The 21,769-nt window shown below is 51.2% G+C and overlaps 1 protein-coding gene across 7 annotated transcripts; it reads left to right on the top strand.

The window, feature by feature from the left end:
• Nucleotides 1-208: 208 nt before the first annotated feature.
• LGALS12 (galectin 12) lies at nt 209-21,000 on the top strand. 7 transcript variants are annotated; one of them, XM_084635547.1, is made up of 9 exons: nt 209-549; nt 2,258-2,346; nt 6,326-6,536; nt 7,564-7,683; nt 8,147-8,185; nt 9,287-9,313; nt 9,842-9,930; nt 10,062-10,195; nt 10,986-11,142. In XM_084635547.1, the coding sequence occupies exons 1-9, from the start codon at nt 496-498 to the stop codon at nt 11,000-11,002; spliced, it is 780 nt and encodes a 259-aa protein (XP_084491673.1). In that variant the 5' UTR covers nt 209-495; the 3' UTR covers nt 11,003-11,142. The 7 variants fall into 7 exon arrangements, with proteins under 7 accessions (XP_084491673.1, XP_084491670.1, XP_084491671.1 ...); XM_084635544.1 differs by lacking the exon at nt 10,062-10,195 and adding an exon at nt 20,244-21,000 and having other exon boundaries at nt 211-549; nt 10,986-11,148; XM_084635545.1 differs by lacking the exon at nt 10,062-10,195 and adding an exon at nt 14,191-14,596 and having other exon boundaries at nt 211-549; nt 10,986-11,148.
• The last annotated feature ends 769 nt before the right edge of the window (nt 21,001-21,769 follow it).

The following is a 21,769-nucleotide window of genomic DNA, read 5'->3' as shown; positions in this document are numbered from 1 at the left end:
CCCTAAAGGCTTAAAAACAATAAATAAACAGAAAGTAAATTAAATAAGCCCAGCATTTATTAGTGTTTTTTTTTCTAATCTTGTGATTTTTAAGCCAATCTCATGATTTCTTGGAGGGAGCTGATTCATGATTTATGAACTCCTGGGGCTGGCAATATTGCTGACTCATGATTTTTTTACCCTCAGTTTTTAGCGACACTGCACGAGTCAGCAGCGCAAACACTCAGTGGGTCAGACCCTCCACTGGTGCCAATGGCTGTAAGCCAATCAACACCACCTGAAGATCTGGCTCAGCATTTCCCTGACAATGGCGGAGGGCACTAGGACCCTGCATGGAATGTGAAAGAACCAAAATCTGTCTAGGAGGCAAGCTGGGGTGGATTGCTGTTACAAATTTCTCTCCACCCAGTGTGATTGCATCATGTGACTGCTCCAAGCTCTAAAGTTCCCTGCTGGAAGCTGAAGATAACTATTGGGTTTTAGGATTTTCAAGCCATGGGCCCCACTCCTCCGGTAGATTTCATCCTCCAGCCCCCAGTTTTCCACCCGGTGAGTAATCTCTGTGCCCTGGGGCAGCCAGCGTGCAATGAAATTGAAGATCAGTTCACTTCTACTTCCTGCCTTTGCCCAGTTTTATGTGTTCTTATAGCTGAATCATGCTGTGTTCAGTGGGTGTCAGTCCAGAGCCAAGGTATTGAACTGAAAGGAGTGGCTCCAGCCCCCAGGTTTATAGGGGTGCATCTGATCTGAGAGCAGATTATAGCTCCTGCACTCCCATTGTTTGTATTGTGGTAGTAGGTTGGAGCCTTACTCAAGGACCAGGACCCCACCGTGCTAGATGCTGTACAAACAGAACAAAGAAGCAGTCCTTGCCCCAGAAAGCTCCCAAGCTAATGTTCTCCCCTCCTCTCTCTTTCCCTCATGGGCCAAGTTGTGTTTTGTTTCCCCAAAAGAGGCAATTGATCTCTGAATGTCTCAAACCTTGGGGTGCCTGACACAAGGCCCCTTACAAAGGCTCTGATTGCCCAGAGGGTGGGTGTTTGCCATTTACTTTAAAACATGCCTTTGTGGGTTTTTTTGTTTTCTCAACGGATCTCAAGAAGGGTGCTGTCAGATATCTGACAGCTGACCTCCCTTCCTGGCAAGCTGGCTCCTTGAGTCCCTACTGCAGCAGGGACTGTCTGGCTTGATCTTAAGTCTAAAGAAAACCTGACTTTTAAAGGGTTAAACCCCAAGCCCTGCATGTGTGACTAGTTTAGATGGAATCTCATTTTAAGCTCCTCTGTGCAGCTGTGTTTGTTTGTTTGGGGGGAAGGGGCTAATCAGGTTATCACTAAACTTTTTGGCCATCTGGCTGTTGTCTGCACAAATGTCTTTCTGTTGAGCCTTTCTGGACTGATCATGTGAGACTCTGTAAGGTACAGAAACTTCAGCTGAGACCAGGCAGGCGGTTGCTAGTTTCCTTAAATCAAGTCAGTTCCTAGCTCAGGAGGTTGGAGTTGTGGCTCTGCTAAATCCAGGCATCTGCTTTACAAAAAGGTGCTGGTTTTTTAGCTCCTGAATCCATTGTACCCTCAATTCTCCCCAAAGTTTAGTGGGGTTCAGATAAAACATTCTGGCTTTTAATCATCTGGTCAACTAGCCTCCACCAATGGGGAGAAGGGCTGGGGCTTAGGGGCTGTATTATTTTCATACCCTTGTGTGTCTGATCACACTTCCCCCCACCCCTGTAACTTTTTTGGTTTGACTAGATTTTTTTTCCAGCACTGACCACTAGCCATTGTGCTAAAGCAATAACTGGTGTCTGATACCCTGGGAAACCGAGGCACAGAAAGAGGAAGAAGTGGGAGTTTCTTGTGCAAGGTCACACAGTGAATCTGCTGGAGATAAGACACCCAAGTTCTAACTCCCATTTGCCCCAGCTAATCTGCTCCTGTTTTAAGATGCCATCCATGAGACCCCATTCTCCTCCCAAAGCTGGGCATAGAACCCAGGAGATCTGTATTCACAGCACCCCTGCTCTAGCTGCTCTCCTCCCCTCCCAAAGCTAGGAATGGAACCTAGGAGTCCTGTCTCCCAGCCCCAACTGAGCACAGATGAGAGCCTCCTCTCCCTGCCTTCAAACTCTCTATATTCATTCTCCTCCCAGAGCTGGAGAGAGAACCCAAGAGTCCAGTGTTACCAGTCAGAGCTCCCAGACTCTCCCATTTCCAGCACCAATATGGGTCCCTCTCCTCCACCTCTCTGTCCATTCCAGGTGCTCCCGTACATCACGACGATCTTCGGTGGCTTGACCCATGGAAAGATGGTTCTGGTGCAGGGCATGGTCCTTGCAGAGGCCGAAAGGTAAAAGGCTATTTCCCTGGGGCTCAGGCTTCTCATCCTACTCAAACCCCTTGATTCATGGCTCCTGCAGTCAGACAGAAAATGCACCAGTTCAGTGGCTGCTGGGAGTTAATTGTGTTAAACCCTCTGATTTTACAGTGCTCAGGTGAGCTGTAGCTAGATTTTCCTTTAATCAGGGAGTTTCAGGATCCTTCCAGTCCCTTACAAGGCTGGGCCAGGAATTTGCTTATCTATGATGCCACTCTATGGGCCTGATTCTTAGCTACAGTGAAGCCTTTCTTGCAGCATAAGTCGGTGGAAATGCTCTCCTGACGTAAGGGAATCCCTGACTGGTGTAAGGCCAGAGGAATCATGGCATAGTTGGTACAGCACTGGACTGTGACTTGGGGGACCTGGGTTATACTCCCACCCCACCCCAGCCATTGTCAGAGTGCATTATGCTACAGCTAGTATCTGCTTTCCAGGTGGCATGCGGGAGGTATGGATTAGAGCAGCCTAGAGGCAACTCTAACTTATTCCTGGGGACAAAGTCAGTTTAAAGTAGAGTTGGGCTTTTTTCTACTTTGTTGGTGATTTTGAAAATGACCCCTTTTTAGGGTCAAATGGGGACATTCACTTGGATCCAAAACAAAATGCTTGAGTTTTGATGATTTTTTTAACATCTTTGAATTTAATAACATTAGCAGCAACTTCAAGACAAACCAACAAAAATCACTGAAAATATCAATTTAAAAAAAAATGGATCCCCCCCCAATGAACAGTTTGGCAAAATCTTCTAGTGTTGCTGAATCTTCATTTCCTTGCCACCCCTTCCCCCAACAAAACAAAACAATTTCAGCCAAAAATGTTTTCCCAGTTCCAGTTTGAAGCTACCAAGGGTTGGGGTTGGGCAATCCCTGGACTCCAGCAGAGTCAGCCTCCAAGCAGGGAGTTAGGGGTTCTAGTCCCTCCTTGACCAGTGGCTAGGGTGCTCTGTGCTGTTCTCTTCTTCCTAGGGAAGCATGAGTGAGAACCACTCTGGGTGGCTCCACTTCACACAAGTGGTTTAAGCATGAAATGGGGTTAATTTTATGAATTTGCTGAAATCTAACAAACTAGATTTGCCAACTGGATATGTGTTATAGACAATGTTAGAATGGAATGGAATGGCATAAACTCTTTTTTATTGAGTCCAAGGAGCATTAGCTTATTAATTCAGTGCTGGGTTCTTTTCAGGTCAACTTTTAATTTGAATAATATTTGCTTAAATCAAGACACTTGGTTATTCTCAACCAATCAACAGTTCAGTTATTCACTCAGAACCACATCAGCATATAATCAATAGTTCATTAATCAAGTGTAGACCACCAGTGTTCTAGTCCTGTACTGACCACACAATGTTGTCTTGTTTCAGAGTAACAGCCGTGTTAGTCTGTATTCGCAAAAAGAAAAGGAGTACTTGTGGCACCTTAGGGACTAACCAATTTATTTGAGCCCTTGTGACGGACTATGGCTGAGGCTCAGCAGTTACACCAAGGACCAATGAAAATCACCAAGATTTCTTATTATTTTTACTTATGCCACCAGTTCTTTAGGACCTAACACACTTATCACCCTTCCAGTATCTCTCCAAGGAGTAAGGAGGCATTTGTCTCTTAAGGGAGCGGGCCTGCCTGTTCGGATGGATTGGTTTAGAATAGCAAAAGCAATTACTTACATTTACAGTTCAAATCTCTTAGATCAGTTTGCCTGGACTTACGAAGGAGGCCATGTCTATAGCAATAGTTACAATCTCTAAACCCTGGTTACTTGAGGTCTTGCTAAAGAGCGTTGGCTCAGCAAGATAACCTACAGGAATTAATGCTAAAAACAGAAGAAATACAATCCTTGAAGCGAAACCTCGCTGCTTTTTCTTCTGTTAAACCTCTGAGTATTGGTTTCACTAGGGATTATACAGCTTCTTTGTGGGTTCAGTTAGCTCGTTAGTTCTGTGACCCTGTATGACAGGGGGATTCATCAAAACTCTGGGGTCCCACTTGGTGACCTCAATTTTTATATACTCTGATTTGAGGGCTTATTGGAGGGGCCGTCCTCTGATTTCTATTGGTCACTTGCCAAGTGGCTCTTGGCTTTCAGGTTTCTCAGTTTCTCTGCTGCTTCTGTCCATGTCCGCTAGATAGGGCACGGGCTTACCTGCAGTGGCTCCCAGTCAGCGGTGTAGCGGGGATGCTAAGGCAGGCTTCCTGCCTGTCCTGGCACCATGGACCGCACTGTGCCTTGGAAGTGGCCAGCAGCAGGTCCAGCTCCTAGGAAGAGGTGCACAAGTGGCTTCACATGGCTCTTGCCCGCAAGCACATCCCCCCCCGCCCCAGCTCCCATTGGCCAGGAACCAGCCAATGGGAGTGCAAAGCCAGTGCTTGGGGCAGGGACAGTGCATGGAACCCCGTGACCCCTCCGCCTAGGAGCCAGACCTGCTGCTGGCTGCTTCAAGGGCGCAGTGCAGTGTCATAACAGGTAGGGACTAGCCTGCCTTAGCTGGGCAGCACCGCCAACAGGACTTTTAAAAGCCTGGTCCATGGTGCTGATGAGAGCTGCCGTGACCCAGTGCCTCACAGTACTGGGTTGCGACCCACAGTTTAAACACCACTGGTCTAGTGCACAGACCTTTACAAAGGAAACAAACCCCCTTGTCTTAATCTGGTAGATGTGTTCTGTATATTCTTTGATGAACTTGAATACTTTTATTTCAAATCTTTCAAGGCGTATTGTAGGATATGAAACATTACATTAGAGGAACAAGACAGGTTGTTCACAGATGTAGATCTGATTCATAAGGCAAACAGATCTATAGTTTTGGAGTTGGGGTGCATATTATATATATCAGCGGTTCTCAACCTCCAACCGAAGTAGCACACAGCTGCGGCCCAGCTCAGCAATGTGCTAAAGGCTGCCAGCATGCCAAGGTCACCAGGTTCCCGGCTGCCTTGCGCTTAGGGTTCTGGGCTACCCAGTGGGGTCTGGGGCTCCCGGCTGGCCCGATGGGGGTGGGGGTCTGGGGCAGTCACCCTGTCCTGCAAGCTGTGGAGTCCGGGGCAGCCACACGGCAGGGGACTGGGCTCGGGACAGCTGGCCAGCCCCGCATAGGGAGGGTCTAGGGCTCTTGGTTGGCCCTGCGAGCTCTGGGGTCAAGGGACGGGGCAGCCGGCCCACTGCACGTGGCAGGGTCCGGGGCAATAAGTTGAGAACCACTGCTGTAAACTAATGGCATGTCTATGCTACCATGGCGCAGCTATGATGCTTCAGCTGCCATAGTGTAGACACTTCCTACAGTAACAGGAGGCAGTTTTTCCATCGATGCAGCTAATCCACCCCACCATGAGGTGGTAGCTGGGCCAATGGAAGGATTCTTCTCTTGACCTAGCCACGTCTACTCCAGGGGCTAGGTCAACTTTCCCACAGCGCACAGAGTGTGACACTTGTCACAGCCCCGAGCGACATAGCTAGGTCGATCTAAGTTTAAGTGTTGAGCAGGCCTACGAGATGAAGTCTTTTCCGTAAAAATTTTTTTGGAGTCCTTGGTCTGAGAAACTAGCAATAGCTGGAAGGTTCCTTCTCCAGTGCCAGAGTTCTCCTTCTCTGGGGAACTGTGCATTTTAACAGAAGCTTAACTAATGCTCCCCAGACAAGATGTCCCACCTCTTGACTCTCCTAGTCTTCAGCTCCGAGAGGGAGCTAAGGTTTGGAGTAGGCGTAAGAGCTACTGCCACCAGATAGGCAAATGGGCAGAGAGAAGTTGTCAACATCCTATTTTCAAGGTGTATTTGTAGGTCTGTGCTTCTGACAGCTACCTTCATTCCCCCAAATTGAGGTTCAGGCCCCAGGTCTGCAAATATCCTGGACTCCAGCAGGGTCAGTCTTGTCATTGCCTAGAGCTGGGGAGAGAACCCAGGAGTCCATGTAGTGCCCCCTGCCCACTCTCACTCTGTGCTCTGTCCCCCAGGTTCCAGGTGGATTTCCAGTGTGGCTGCAGTCTGATGCCCCGGCCAGACATTGCCATCCACTTCAACCCCCGCTTCCACTCCCGGCCCCACGTAATCTGCAACACCCTGCAGAACGGGCGCTGGCTGGAGGAGACCAAGTTCCCCCACCTCCCCCTCAAGAGGGGAGAGGCCTTCCAGCTGCTCTTCCTCTTTGGGCAGGATGAGGTACAGGTGAGGAGTGGTGGGTGGAGCCCTAGCTTGTAGCTGGGTGTTGGGGCCTTATTGGAAATCCTGGGAAGTGGGCGGGCACAAGCCCACCCATGTCTAAAGGCCCCTCTCCCAGCCTTGCCGGATGGGTGTTGGGATGCTTGGGCGTTCCTGTGGCTCTACATGTGTCCCCACCCCAATGGGGGCCAGGGATTTCCATGGCTACAAGCCCTCCCTTCTGGTAGGCTGGGGGGTTCCCGTGGCTATGTGGCAGGTCTTCTCCCCCCTTGCCCCCCAGCCTTCAGTGGGCTGGTGGTAGCAGTTCCAGGGTGGTAACTGGAGCTGCAGTGGGATGATGATCTCCCTTAGGTGACAGGCACAGAGAGGCTGCAGGCTGTCTCTGACCCCTGTTATCAGCCCGTTCGGGCAAGCATGCACCCAGTGCCTCCCCCACCAGGAGTTCAGGTCCCAGGGGCCCTGTCCAACATTGCCCTGCAGCCCCTTAATGCCAGTGAGTGCTGGTGCAAAGGAGGCCACAGGGGAGCTGGGGGGGGGGGAATGGTCCCCTTGGAGTAGCTCTGGTGCAGGGGGCTCCCAAGTGTAGAGGTGGCTCCTCTGCAGCAGCCCCGGCACAGGGAGAGGACATGGACAGGACTGCCCTCTGGCTATTCTGTGCCCCTGGGGGGCATTAAAGGTGGGACAGCCCCTCAGCCTGCTCATGCTAGCGCTGGCAGCTCCTGAATAGGGGAGACATACAGGGGTGAGCCTGGCTCTCTGCTGGCTTAGCCCAAGGTCTCACTGGCATGACTTCATGGGGGCTCTCCTGAATTACACTGGGGTGACTGAGAGCAGCATCAACCCAGTAACTTAGGGGTGGGGAAAGAAAAGGGGCCAGACCTTCAGCGTGTGTAACTAGATGTAGCTGGTGGCTGATTTACACCTGCTGGTGTAACTGGCCCCTCTGACGCCCTGGTGACCATGGTTACTCCAGCTGGTTGCTGAGATCTTGCCCATTCTGGGAGCTGAACTCCTCCCCTCTCCCTCTCTCCAGGTGAGCGTGAATGGGCAGCACTTCCTCCAGTATCACTCCCGCCTGCCCCTGGCCCGAGTGGACACCTTGGGCGTGTTTGGTGACATCATGGTGAAGAGCATGGCCTTCCTACGCAGCAATGTAATCCCCTCTGTGGGGCAAACCAATAGGGTGATGGGGCACCCTGCATCGGGGAGGGGAGTCAGTGGGCGGGGACAGGGCACACAACTTCTGTTGGTGGGGGGAGGGGGAGGATGAGGCCCTGGTGTAGGGGGAATGAGGGTGCACACAGAAGCATGGGGGCAGTTGGGGACACCCTGAGCCCTTGGCATGAGAAAGGGGATGGGAGTTGCAGGAAGCCCCTGAAAGAGCAGGGGATGGGAGGGTAGCAACCAGGGAGCTGTGAGGGGGAGGGGGGATGGAGGGATGTAAGGAGCTCTGATGTGCACAATGAGCTCAGCCAAGAAGCGATGAGGTGTGAGACCCCAATTTACACCAGCTGGGGGTCTGGCCCAAGGGACGCAAATGGAGCAACCCCTAATTTACACCAGCTGTGGATCAGGGCCCCAGTCCTTAACTCTCTCTCTCTCTCCTGCATGGGCAGCCCTTTGACGCCAGCCGAACTGAGTACCCTGTTGCTCATGTGAGTCCAGCTGAATGTCTCAGCACCAACCCAATGGGCCGGCGGGTGTTCCCTTGTAGTGCTCCCTCCTATGAGACAACCGCGATCTGTTTGCAGGGGCAGCTGGCTGAGGTTTTCCAAAGTGCCTAGGGACATTAAAGGGGGGTGCCTGGCCGTAGACACGCCCAACGGGGTCTGATTGTTGAGCCAGCACTGGTCGCTTTGAACATCAGGTGCCTGGAGTTGAGCAGCAACCCCTGAAATATGAATCACCCCCAAATCGCCAGCCCTTCTGGGAACTCTTGGTCTTAAATTTAGGCATCTGTCCCTGATAAATCCCAGCACACGTCCCATTGTGGATAGCTCAGCAGACGACTATCCATCCCCTGATGTGTCAGCTGAGTAGGGAAGCCAACTTAGGGGCCCTTCAGCCAGCCCTCCCCAATCACACACATCTGGGTTTGTCTCTGCTTCCATGACCCCCATGGGGCTCTGCAGGGGGGCAGAATAGCCAGAGCATGGGCCTGCCCCAGCCACACCCCCACACACCCTGGCAAAGCCAAGGTGTGGGTGGGGGGACTTGGTGTCTTCCCTTATTTGTATTATGGTAGCACATAGAAGCCCCCGTCTCAGACCAGGACCCCATTGGGCTAGGTGCTGTACAAATACATGGCAAAAACCCAGTCCCTGCCTCAAAGAGCTTCCAATCTGTGGTCCTTTTGCATCTCATAGCTGACGGATCAGGGGAGGAGAGGGTGTTAGCATAGAGGGAAAGACCTACCGTCCTGGGTCCTGTAGCAACCCATCTGGGGATCTGTGCCGTGCCTGGTGCCGTTCCCTGAATGCAGCCGATGCCAGAGCGTCCAATCGGGCCCAATGACTTCAGCCTCTAATAACGCATCACTGCAGCAGTGCAACAGTCTGTCTGACTCTGAATTGTCCACGCAGCCCCATGCAGGTTCTGAGCTACAGACCTTTCCATGGGTGTGTGTGCTGGTCTCTTCCCCTCCCCCCCGCCGAGTGCGCGGCTAGTGGAGGACTCTGTGCACGTGCAACAGGCATGTCCTCATGCAAGTGCACCTCTCTTGTTCTAACTTTTTCTCCTCTCCTTCCTCCCTTTAGCCAATGCAGCTAAACAGCTCCAAGCTGGTGAGTGAAGCCTGCCTCTGTGATCTCTAACGGGCAGGTTCCTGCACCTGTAAGGCAGCTGGGTTTGATAGGATGGGGGGATGGCTGAAATTTGAGGTCGGGTTGCAGCTGCTAGCAACTGCATGTGCAGAGGGATGGGGCTGCAGGGGGGACTTCTGCACTGGATGCCAGCACTGCTGTGCTTTAACCATGGAGGGTTGTATTGTGGGGGCCTGCTGGATTGGTCCCAGTGATAATTTGGGGTACCCCAGGCCTGATCCCAAGGGACTGGGTTTCCCACAAACTGGGGCGATCCTCTGGATCCCATGGGATCCAGAGGTTCCAGTGACAACTCCCCCTCTCCTTCCCACACAAACACACTTCCCACCCTCCCAAGGGTTCATAATCTCTACAAAGCCATCACCAGACCCCTTCTTCCCCCCCCCCCCCCCCCGCCCCAGCTTCCTACATAGGGTCCCACTGGGGCTTGTACTCCCTGCTCCTGTGGCTTAAAGGCTAATAATGGCACCTGGGTTTTTCCTTCCTCAGGCTGTGCCATACTGTCACCCCCTCCCCTGTGGCCTTGCATCAAGAGATACCATTACAGTGAGAGGACTGGTTTGCCCAGTGCCAGAGGAGTAAGTATCTGTCCAAACCTCACTCCCCCTTGACCAGCATCTAACCCCCAGCTCCCTATCTGCTGCACTAGGTGTGACTCCTCAGGGACCATTCTGATCAGCCTGTCTGACCTCTGGCTTGTGCTATGCAGAGAAATCCACCCAGGGATTCCTCAGAGAGCCCTGGAGACGGTGCTATGGCAGAAGCGTAAACTGCCACCCTGGTCAGGCCTGGAACCCATGACAAAGGCCCAGGGCCCTCTTGCTGAAGCAGAGGGGAATCCTGGTGAGTGACATCAGTGGAAAAGTCTTTGGCTGCAGCTCTTAGAAGAAAGTAGTTCTGCACCACGTTCCATAAATACATGCTCTCCCCAGCAGGGGGCAGCTGTGACACACACTAGTGTAGGGGTCTCCAACTCAAATGACCATGAGGGCCACATGAAGACTAGTGCATTGGCCCAAGGGCTGCATCACTGACACCCCCCCCCCCGCTTGCTGCCCCCGGCCCTGTCCCCACCCCCAGGGAGTGCAGGAGAGGTGCAGGGTGTGGCAGGGGCTCAGGGCAGGGGGTTGGGGTGCGGCAGGGGGTTGGGGTGCAGGAGGGGTGCGGGGTGCGGCAGGGGGCGGGCAGGGAGTTGATATGCAGGAGGGGTTTGGGGTGCGGGCTCCAGCCCAGCACTGCTTACCTAGAGTGGCTCCGGGGTGGCAGGGGTGTGCACCGGGGCCAGGGCAGGCTCGCTGCCTGCTGCCCTGGCCCCTGGCCCTGCGCTGCTCTGCTCCACTCCAGGAAGGAGCCGGAACCATGTCCCTCGGGGGGAGAGGGGGTGGGTGCATGTGCTGCTCTTGCCGCTCCTCCGGGTACCTCCCCCAAAGCTCCCATTGGCGCCTCAGGGAGCAGCGTGGAGTTCGTGGCGCTACGGGGTAGGCAGAGGGGTGCGCAGGAGGCAGGGCGTGGGGAGTTTGGTGGGCTGCACTAACGAACCCTGCGGGCTGCCTGCGGCGTGCGTGTTTGAGACCCCTGCCAAGCTTCCGGTGGCCCCCACCTACCGTGGCTCTGAGCTAAACCTTTGCTGCAGATTCAGCCTCAGCCTGAGGGAAGACCCGTCCCATGTGCCCCTAAGACTCAACGCCTGCTTCAGAACCAGAGCCCTGATGTGGAGCTCCTTCCCAGATGAGGCCCTGAGCCATGCAGAGAAAGTGGCAGCCTGCTTCCCCTTTCATCCCCAGCGCTTCTTTGAGGTAACGCTCTATTGGCACGGAAGGAGCAGGGTCTGTCTCTTGCAGGGGTAGCAAATGGGGCTCAGGCTGACTAATAACATCCCTATGTGTAAAGAACAGGAGTATTTGTGGCACCTTAGAGACGAACAAGTGTATTTTGAGCATAAGCTTTCGTGGGCTACAGCCCACTTCATCGGATGCATAGAGTGGAACATATAGTAAGAGGATATATATACATACAGAAAATATGAAAAGGTGGAAGTTGCCAGACCAACTCTAAGAGGCTAATTAATTCAGATGAGCTATTATCAGCAGGAGAAAAAAGATTTTGTAGTGATAATCAATATTGTTAATCTTTCCAACTATACTCTTAGCCCAGCAGAAGAGTCTGTCCTATCTCGGGGCCTCTCCTTTTGTCCCTCCAGGCCCATGAACATGATACAGTTCTGCAGTGACCTAGAATCCTACTTTCAACGTCTCCGACTCAGACTATTTCCAACACAGCTCTGAACAATATACTAACCCACAGAACCCTTCCTACCAGCAGTACAAAAAGAAGGATTCTGCATGGACTCCTCCTGAAGGTCGAAACAACAGACTGGACTTCTACATAGATTGCTTCCGTCGATGTGCACAGGCTGAAATTGGGGAAAAGCAGCATCACTTGCCCCATAACCTCAGCCACACTGAACACAACGCCATCCACAGCCTCAGAAACAACTCTGACGTCATAATCAAAAAGGCTGACAAAGGAGGGTGCTGTCGTCATCATGAATAAATTGGAATACGAACAAGAGGCTGCTAGGCAGCTCTCTAACTCCACATTCTACAGGCCATTATCCTCTGATCCCACTGAGGATTACCAAAAGAAACTACACCATCTGCTCAAGAAACTCCCTGAAAAAGCATAGGAACAGACCTGTACAGACACATGCCTAGAACCCCTACCAGGGGTATTCTATTTGCTACCCAAGATCCATAAACTTGGAAATCCCTGGACTCCCCATCATCTCAGGCATTGGCACCCTAAGAGCAGGATTGTCTGGCTATGTGGACTCTCTCTCCTCAGGCCCTATGCTACCAGGACTCCCAGCTATCTTCGAGACACCTCTGACTTCCTGAGGAAACTACAATCCATCGGTGATCTTCCTGAAAACACCATCTGAGCCACTATGGATGTAGAAGACCTCTACACCAACATTCTACACAAAGATGGACTACAAGCCATCAGGAACAGTATCCCCGATAATGTCATGGCTAACCTGGTGGCTGAACTTTGACCTCGTCCTCCCCCACAACTATTTCACGTTTGGGGACAATATATACCTTCAAGTCAGCGGCACTGCTATGGGTACCCGCATGGCCACACAGTATGCCAACATTTTTATGGCTGTCTTAGAACAATGCTTCCTTAACTCTCATCCCCTAATGCCTCTACTCTACTTGCGCTACATTGATGACATCTTCATCATCTGGACCCATGGAAAAGGAGCCCTTGAGGAATTCCACCATGATTTCAACAATTTCCATCCCACCATCAACCTCAGCCTGGACCAATCCACACAAGAGATCCACTTCCTGGACACTACGGTGCTAATAAGCGACGGTCACATAAACACCACCCTATACCGGAAACCTACTGACCGCTATGCCTACCTACATGCCTCCAGCTTTCATCCAGACCACATCACGCGATCCATTGTCTACAGCCAAGCTCTAAGATACAACCGCATTTGCTCCAATCCCTCAGACAGAGACAAACACCTACAAGATCTCTATCAAGCATTCTTAAAACTACAATACCCACCTGCTGAAGTGAAAAAACAGATTGCCAGAGCCAAAAGAGTACCCAGAAGTCACCTACTACAGGACAGGCCCAACAAAGAAAATAACAGAACACCACTAGCCATCACCTTCAGCCCCCAACTAAAACCTCTCCAGTGCATCATCAAAGATCTACAACCTATCCTGAAAGATGATCCCTTACTCTCTCAGATCTTGAGAGACAGACCAGTCCTTGCTTACAGACAGCCCTCCAACTTGAAGCAAATACACTCCAGCAACCACACAACAAAAACACTAACCCAGGAACCTATCCTTGCAACAAAGCCCGATGCCAGCTCTGTCCACATATCTATTCAAGTGACACCATCATAGGACCTAATCACATCAGGGACTCATTCACCTGCACATCTACCAATGTGATATATGCCATCATGTGCCAGCAATGCCCCTCTGCCATGTACATTGGCCAAACCGGACAGTCTCTACGCAAAAGAATAAATGGACACATCTGTCATCAGGAATCATAACATTCAAAAATTGGTAGGAGAACACTTCAAACTGTCTGGTCACTCAGTAGCAGACTTAAAGGTGGCAATTTTGCAACAGAAAAACTTCAAAAACCGACTCCAAGGAGAAACTGTTGAACTTGAATTGATTTGCAAACTAGATACCATTAACTCAGGCTTGAATAGAGACTGGGAGTGGCTGGGTCATTACACTAATTGAATCTATTTCCCATGCTTCCCATGTTAAGCATCCTTCTTATACCTCTTGTCAACTGTCTGAAATGGGCCATCTTGATTATCACTACAAAAGTTTTTTTTTTCTCCTTCTGATAATAGCTCATCTTAATTAATTAGCCTCTGAGAGTTTGGTCTGGCAACTGTAATACTGTCTGGGGGATCTCCTGAGGGTCCAGCCACTGGAGACTCCAGCACCCTGTTTTTCACCTGGGGCTGCATGTAGCCTAGGGAGGAGGCACAGAGTACAGGGCTTCTGCACATGTTCTCTACAGCCCCATCACTTGCGCTGGGGTAGCTGCCATCAGCATGCCCTGTAGGCTCATCAGTAGGACTGAAAGCCCCCTCCTCCCAGGCCCCCTGCCCCTGAAAAATTTCAGGCAGGGTGGGTTGAACCTGGAGCCCAGAGCTTCAGTTCCCTGCAACCTCTGGACTGCCTCAGTCCTTCACAGGCAGACAGTGGAGTCCCTTGGTCAGAATCCCTCCTCTATCCTCCCCCATGTTACAGTTCCCTGACTCTTGTCTTCCCACCCTACAGGTGGCTGCAGCTCTGCCGAGCTATGTGAAGGTGGGCAGGGGGGAGGAGAGTGACGTGCCACTCCAGAGGTAGCTGCATCTCAGCAAGCCAACTGGGAAGGGGGTGAGGGATTGTAACTGCTACACAAATACAGACTCACATCCTCCGCTGAGATAGTCCTGTTTCCATTGACTCCAAGGGAGTGATTCTCATTAACACCAGTTGGGGATCTGGCCCATACCTGCCATCACATTCTCTGCCAAACCTCTCCCAATCCTCTTCTAGCTGCTGCTTGTCTGTGAGGAGGGGAGTTTCAAACTGGCACTCAACGGTATCCCCCTGGGCCAGTATGACACGCCTTCGCTCTCCTGGGACCGGATCACAGAGCTGTGGATAGAGGGTGACGTCACACTCTACAGTGTCCTCTCCTGACCCCTTCACTGCCAGGAGTCTTGTGGGCTCTGCTCAGACTGCATGGACTGGACTGAGCCCTGTGTGTTTGAAGGAACTATTGCATGGGGTGGTGGGGCTGTCCCAGTGAGATAATCCAGTCTCCCTTCCCGCTGATTCTCCACTCACCTGAACCCCCATGGACTGGGCTGGCTAGAAGATAGGCCCATTCCTTAGCATTCATTCCATTCTTTGCACAGGGTGGCAGAAGCAGGTAAGCAAGGGGCAGTCCTAGAGGCATCCTCTAGTGCCCTCCTGGGTGGCATAAAATGCGGACAGGACTCTTCCTTGCATGGAGTGACAGATTCCAGCACTGGACATGCACCGCGTGGTTCTAGTGGGACAACCTGGTTCTCTGCAGCTGCCATATGGCTTGCTCTAAAGGGCTTGGTTATGTTCCTGGGCACCAGCTCTTCCTTGGCATGTATATTTGCTCTCCATCAAGGATAGTTTGTTTGCTATTTTAATTGTAATAAAGTCCCTTTTCTGCAATGCTCTGACTCTGCTGAGCCACTGGCAGGGGTGGGGGGAGGGAGATGCTGAGTGCTGGGGGTGGGGTGTGGAGCCGTCCCACATGAAATGTTAAACACCTTGAGGCCTTGAGCCTATTGGCCTCTGATTCCCAGTTCCTGTGCTTCTAGCTTTAAGAAACGTCTGTCCTTTTCCCACCTGTACTCTGGGGCCTGATGGCTCCCTGTGGCCCTATGGGCCTTGAGGCAAGCAGTCAGTGAAGGGCATACCAGCCATAGTGAAAGGCATACTGGCCACATCCCCAATCTACCCCCTCACAGGTGTAACCTGCACCCACTCAGTGTGGTGGTGTGTCTTCTGTTCGTGATGGTTGGGCCACAGGCGAGTTGACGAACCTATTACAGCCTCAGCTAACTCAGTGGGGTCTTATAGCTGAGGCAGCGGAAGTGCCTGCTTGGGGATCCCAAGTTGGGTCCTTGCTGCATAACTCAGGCATGGCCTGTTGAGCATTGGTCAGAAACAGGAGGATTTTTCGCAGGATGGAGAAAGCTGAGTTGGGACAGAGCCAAAACTTCCAAAGATATTGCAAAACCAGCTTTGTGGTGTGTGGGGTTTGCGGTGGAGTTTTTTGGTCCATAGAAACAAAATGTTTCCATTTCCACTATTTTTTCAATCTTGTATTTTTAAAAAAGAAGCAAATTTGAGAAACAGAAGATCTAAAATGTTTCTTTGGAAAACAGGACCTTTTGACAGTCAACTTTTTTTTTTTAAATCAGTTTCATCAAAATCCAAACAACTTCACTAAGAGCTTCAGTTTACTCAAAATTCGTTTTCTATCAGAACGTGCCACACTTTGACCAGCTCTCATCCAGTTACACGAGCAGCTGTTCTCAGGGGATTGGTTTCCCGTAAGAAGGGCTCAGAGGCCTTGGTGTAACTGTAGATCAGGCCCTGCCTCTACACAGCGGGATCTGAGCTTCCCCCTCCCTTAAGCACAGAGGCCTTGTACACAGAGCTAATCCCCCTGATTAGCACTGGTTTGGTTTCTCTGTAAGTGGTGGTGTTACAAATTCCCTGCCTTCCCCAGGAAAGGCATTACTGGTGGCTTTGCATGAGATTAGCTTCAAGAGCCACATACTGAACATCTGGTCCCTTAGAGCCAGGCTGCCTAAAAGCAGAGTAAGTGCAGAGGGAGTGGGGCAGTCTTGGATCGGGTTCCCCCACTTATCTGCCACCTTCCTCACACCACCAGCAGCAAGCCCTGCCTCCAGTTCAGAAATCAGGCTCTTTATTTGCAGATCATGTACAAAGGGGGAAGGATCCCGAGGGGTTAAATGGACATAGAATAAAAACAACTCAAGATGGAAATTCCTTGCCCCTTCCTCTGAAGAAGCTGTGTCTAGCAGCTTTTGGAGACAGGATATGGGGCTAGCTGATCCCATTGGTCTGAGCTCCACCTGGTTGCTGTAAGTTTGCAATGGATCACCCAGCCAACTACACAGAGAGAGTGTATGCAGCAAAATTTTAAGGTAGAGCAGAATAATACAGGGGCTTGGTTGTATTGATGGGACTGTGGTGTTGGCAGACCAGATGCCAGCTCATGCCATGGTCCCCATGCCTCAGTGGACATTGACAAATATATGTCTGGAACCAGTCTGGCTCACTTGTGTGTTAGAATTGTACTACCTATTTTCCACAATACTAAGAATATGCTTAGTGTTTAGACTTCATTGAATTCTTGTGGGTGGCTGCATGCAGTAATCTCACTCATAGCCACTGTATCCCATATTGTAAGGTCATGTTTAAGCTTCTGTAACTGTAAAGCACCAGACAGGAGAGAGACATTAGATTAACTAGTGTGAAATGCTGGTGGCCATGGAAGGAGTTATGTCCTGGCTGACAAGGAAGGCCCATCCATGCCAGCAGACTAGAGTGGAACATTAGAGGACAAAAAACTGTTTACTCTCCCCTCTCCCATGAAGATGAATTGTCCAAGTAAATTCCTCCCATCAGCTGAGCTTGCAGCTCAAAGCAGAAGTGGGGAAGGGAATAAAAAGCCCTAACAAGGAGGAACTGTATCTTCATGCTGCTTGGACTCTGGGGGGCAAGAATTACCAGGCATAAGCAAAAGATGCCCACTGCTTAGCCTGGGTTAGCCCTAAAGGACATATAGAGCTTTCTTATTGGCAGGCCTGCCGACGGGGGGTGGTGGGGTAAAGGGGGCAATTGTCCAGGGTCCCAGGCAATTTAAAATGGCCCAGCGACCCCTGGCCACCGCTGCTGCGGTAGCGGTGGCGGTGACTGGGAGCGCCGGGCCCTTTTAAATTGGCCGGGTGGGCTGCAGGGCTCCAAGGCGCGCGTGAGGTGCCAAATTTTTAATCTGACAGGGGGTACTCCCCCTTGGCTCCGCCCAAACCGCGCCCCCACTCCACCTCTCCTCCAAAGACTCCGCCCTGCCCCACCTCTTTCCTGCCCCTTCCCCACCCAGTTCTTCCTTCTCCCCACTGAGCACGCTGCGCCCTCACTCCTCCCCCCCAGCGCCTCCAGATGCCGGGAAACAGCTGATCTTCAGTAGGCAATGGGAGGGAGAGAGGGAGGGGGGGCATTGATTGGCAGGGCCCGCCAGCAGGCATGAGGCACTGGGGGGAGGAGGAGGGTCTGCTCGGCACCCACCATTTTTTCCCGTGGGTGCTGCAGCCCCGGAGCACCCACACAGTCGGTACTGATGTACTGGTGACAGCGAAGGCTGCTGGGTGGGCATGTGGAAGCCCTGGCCATGCCAGAAAAGCACAGCCAGCGGCTCGCTGGGCCCCGGCAGCACCGGCACAGCACTGCCCAAACGTCAGGCGGACCGCGTCCGCAGCTCGTGCGTGCACACTGTGGTCCAGCTCCTTGGCGATGCTGGACCACAGGGTGGTCCTGGCTCCAGCCCGCCCTGCACGAATCAAACCTCAGCCATCCCTTTCTAGGGGCCCTATTCACTGTTCTGTCCTGGAGCCTGGAATTGCTGTCGGTGGGCCTGCTTATCGTAGATGCTTCTATTACCTTTTTGAACCTTAAGACTGGAACTCACTTGTGTGTATCTGTTTTCCTGCTTTAACTTTGTAAATAACTCTCATTTCCTTTTCCTGTATAATTTAATAAATCTTCAGATAGTTTATTATAGGACTGGCTACAAGTATTGTCTTTGGTGCAGTGGATTTGGGGTAAGTGACTAGTCCTGGGGACCTAAATATTGCTGTGATTCTTGGTGTATAGGACCATCTATCACAAAGATAAGCTTATGTGCATGGAAAGACAGACCAGAGTACTCAAGGGGACTGTCTGTGACTCCATGTTAGGCTGTTCTAGTGCGTGAGGAGTGCACAATTGACAATTGATCGGTGAAATGGAAGTACAGAACCCACCGCCACTTTGGGATTTGTGCCCTGGTTCTTAGCAGTCGGGCCTAAGGCTGGTACTCATGCTCCTGAGCCACTGCTGGACAGCTTGATAGAGATCAGTATATGTTCTCTTTAGACATGGCTATAATAGGTTGCTATAACAAGCTGGTCCTATCCATATGCACATGATCCAGTTGTAACCCTGATCCTTATACAGGACTGCAGCATACCATAGCAGCATGCTGGCCCTGTCTGTACATGCATGATCAACCCCTGTTACAACCCTCATATTTTCAATGCTGTAACAGGCTCGTCTCAGCCATTCATGATCAAACCATGTTATCACCCTGACTCTATGTGGGTTGGATGCTTGTGTGGCCATAGGCCAGCTCATTGGCTGGTGTAAATTGGCACACACCCCCTTGACACCAATACTGATTTACAGTGGCTGAGGAGTTGGTCACCATGCTTAGAACCAGATAAGCAAACCCCACACCGCACTTAACTAGAGAGGAATGGGGGCCTTGCTAGCTAGGCAATAGACTGGGATTCAGGATGCCTGGGTTTAATTCTCAGCTCTGCTGCAGACTTCCTGTGCATCCTTGGCCAAGTCACTGCCAATTCTGTGGCTCCATTTCCCCAGCTGTGAAATGGGCTGGAAAAAGATGCCATCGCTTGTTTACACTGTGGCAGGGTAGGGTTACCATACTTCCATATTTTCCCGGACATGTCCAGCTTTTTGGTTCTTAAATTGCCATCCGGGAGGAATTTTTAAATATCTAAAAATGTCTGGGATTTTGCCATTATTATTTTTCACCAAAGAAAAGTTGATCATTTGAGAAAGAAAGTGAATGTTGATCGCTCGAGAGAGTGCCCGCTTTTTCCCCCTAACTCCCAGCGCTTGCGCCGCAAAACAGCTGTTTCACGCGGCTAGGGGGGAGGAGGGGGAATGCAGTGCACTCAGGGGAGGAGGGGGGGTCAGGGTGGGGATTTGGGGAAGGGGTGCAATGGGGCAGGGAGGGGGCGGAGTTGGGGCAGGGACTTTGGGGAAGGGGTTGGAATGGGGGAGGGGAAGGAGTGGAGTTGGGGTGGAGGGCGCAAGCAAATACCTCCCCCCTCAGTGGAGTCTCCTCTCTTTTGAATGTTCAAATATGGTAACCCTATGGCAGAGACATCTCTTGCTATGGATCTGTGCAGTGCTGGTTGAAGGGGCTGATCTCAGTAGGGGCGTGCTAACATAATGCAACTAATTGACGACGGGTTGGATTAGTTAGGAGGCCAGAGGTGATGGGCGTAAGTGTGGCTGAAGTGAGGCCTCCTATGGCCACACAATGGGCAATACATCCATGGAAGCCTTAAGGGGAGACTGAGCTGCTGAGGTGATGGACACAAGTGGGGGTGAATTGAGGCCTCGTCAGCCACTGGGTGGGTAGCAGTTAAGCCAGCGATGGAGGCTGGAGCCACTGGATGTGACTGGAGGTGAACTGAGGCCTAGTTGATGAGCCCTCACCAGGCAGAAAGAATGAGTGTGATTGGTGGGGGGGAATCCATGTCCCTGAGTGGAATGGAGATGATGCTTCCCATTGGGGTGAAAAGGAGTGAAAACGTCCTGCTGACTCAGAGCTGTTTGCTGAGCTTGCGCACCTGCCTCTCGCGTGCCTCAAAGGCTATCTTGGTATCCATGAGCTCGCTGAGGGCCTTGCGCATCTCCTCCATCTCGTGCTCGGCCTGCTCATAGTTTTGAGCCAGTTCCTTGTTCTCCCGCTGCAGCTCCTCCATGATCAGCTTGATGTCCTCGTTCTGGCGACGGCAATGGTTCTTCAGCTTCTCCGCCTCGGCCAACAGGGTCTCTACTGTCTTCACCACTGACTCAGTCTGCTCCCTGGACATGACTGGGGCAGGAAGGAAAGGCATCATGTGAGGTAAGCAATGACAGGCAAGGATGAATACCAACAAAGTTTAGAAGCAATCTGGTTTCACTGTGGCTTGGATAGGAAGAAATTGACCTTGGTGAAATCATGTGGCAATGAGTTCCAGAGGATAACATATAATGTTATAGCAGTTAATACTGAAGCTCCATATACTCCTTAAGGGTGAAATTTCACACTCGTTAAAGCCCCCACTTAGCCACCATCTTGACCAATGCAAAGAGTTGAACTGGGGACATCTATGGCTAAACACACGTCTTTACAGTGTGAGCTGAAGAGAGAATCTCTCAAATGAAGAGCTGTAACAGAACCATAGCCTCTGTGGATCAGGGACAGATATGGATTACTCCGTGTTCCAGCACAAATCTTATTTACTACTTAAGACTAAACCTTGTGCTGGCCCCTTTACAAAGGGCTGAACATCACCCAGTGGGAGCATATGGATCTGTGATAAGAGCTGGCTGAAAACTCGATTCACTATGGCCAGGAATCCCATGATGCACTGCCTGCCCTCAGCAAGAGGGGATATCGTGGTGCATTGCAGGGAATATAGTCCAGCCAGAGAGCCTGGCCTGTAAGGGAGAACAAGAGCCTGAGGCACCCAAAATACAATTCCCATGAGGCACCTGAGTGCCATTTCCTAATTGAAATAATTCCAGTTTCATTTATTTTTTAGCAGAAAATTGAACTCTTCAGGGGATGGGGGACTATTTTTTTTTCCTTTGCTTTGGGTTTTTCCATGGGTGGGGGCGGGAGGGGAATCGTTTTCCAACTAGTCTGCGATATTAACTACTATTTCATTACATGGAGGCAGTGTGATCTAATGGCTAGAGCACTGGAGTGGGGCCTGGTTTACACTTAAAAATTAGAGCAAAGTTGCTCAGGGCTGTGAAAAATTTCACACCCTGAATGTTGTAGTTAGGTCAACCTAACTTCCAGTTTAGATTCAGCTAGGTTGACAGAAGAACTCTTTCATTGACCTAGCTACCAGCTCTCAGAGAACTGGATTAACTACAGTGATGGGAAAATCCTCTTCCATTGTTGTACGAAGTGTCTACACTATGGTTGCTCAGCTGCAGAGGCATAGCTATGCCTTGTAGTGTAGACAAACCTTGAGGACTCTGAAGATCTGCGTTCTATTCCTTACTCAGCTACTGGTCTGTGGGGTAACCTTCGGGAAGTCCCTTCCCCTCTATGAGCCTCAGTTTTCCCCATCTGTACAATGGGGATAATGATACTAGTGAAGTGCTTTGAGATCTACTGATGAAAAGCACTAGATAAAAGCGAGGCGGTGGTGGTATTACATGTGATCAGATAGTTAGAGTACATGGGTCCAGATTGTCAGTGGAGATAAATCAGTGTAGCACG

This window comes from Lepidochelys olivacea, assembly GCF_965140295.1.
Source record: "Lepidochelys olivacea isolate rLepOli2 genome assembly, chromosome: 7".
Lineage (NCBI taxonomy): Eukaryota > Metazoa > Chordata > Testudines > Cheloniidae > Lepidochelys > Lepidochelys olivacea.
Note: the sequence above shows the minus strand (reverse complement) of the source record. Positions and strands in the feature narration are given on the sequence as shown.

What these genes read in the sequence shown, in the direction of transcription:
- LGALS12 (XM_084635542.1), top strand. Translation starts at nt 496, where the DNA reads ATGGGCCCCACTCCTCCGGTAGATTTCATCCTCCAGCCCCCAGTTTTC. An exon ending in TTGGGCAGGATGAGGTACAG is followed by an intron (nt 6,537 to 7,563) that starts GTGAGGAGTGGT and finishes CCCTCTCTCCAG; the next exon opens with GTGAGCGTGAATGGGCAGCA. An exon ending in GTTTGCCCAGTGCCAGAGGA is followed by an intron (nt 9,931 to 10,985) that starts GTAAGTATCTGT and finishes CCTTTGCTGCAG; the next exon opens with ATTCAGCCTCAGCCTGAGGG.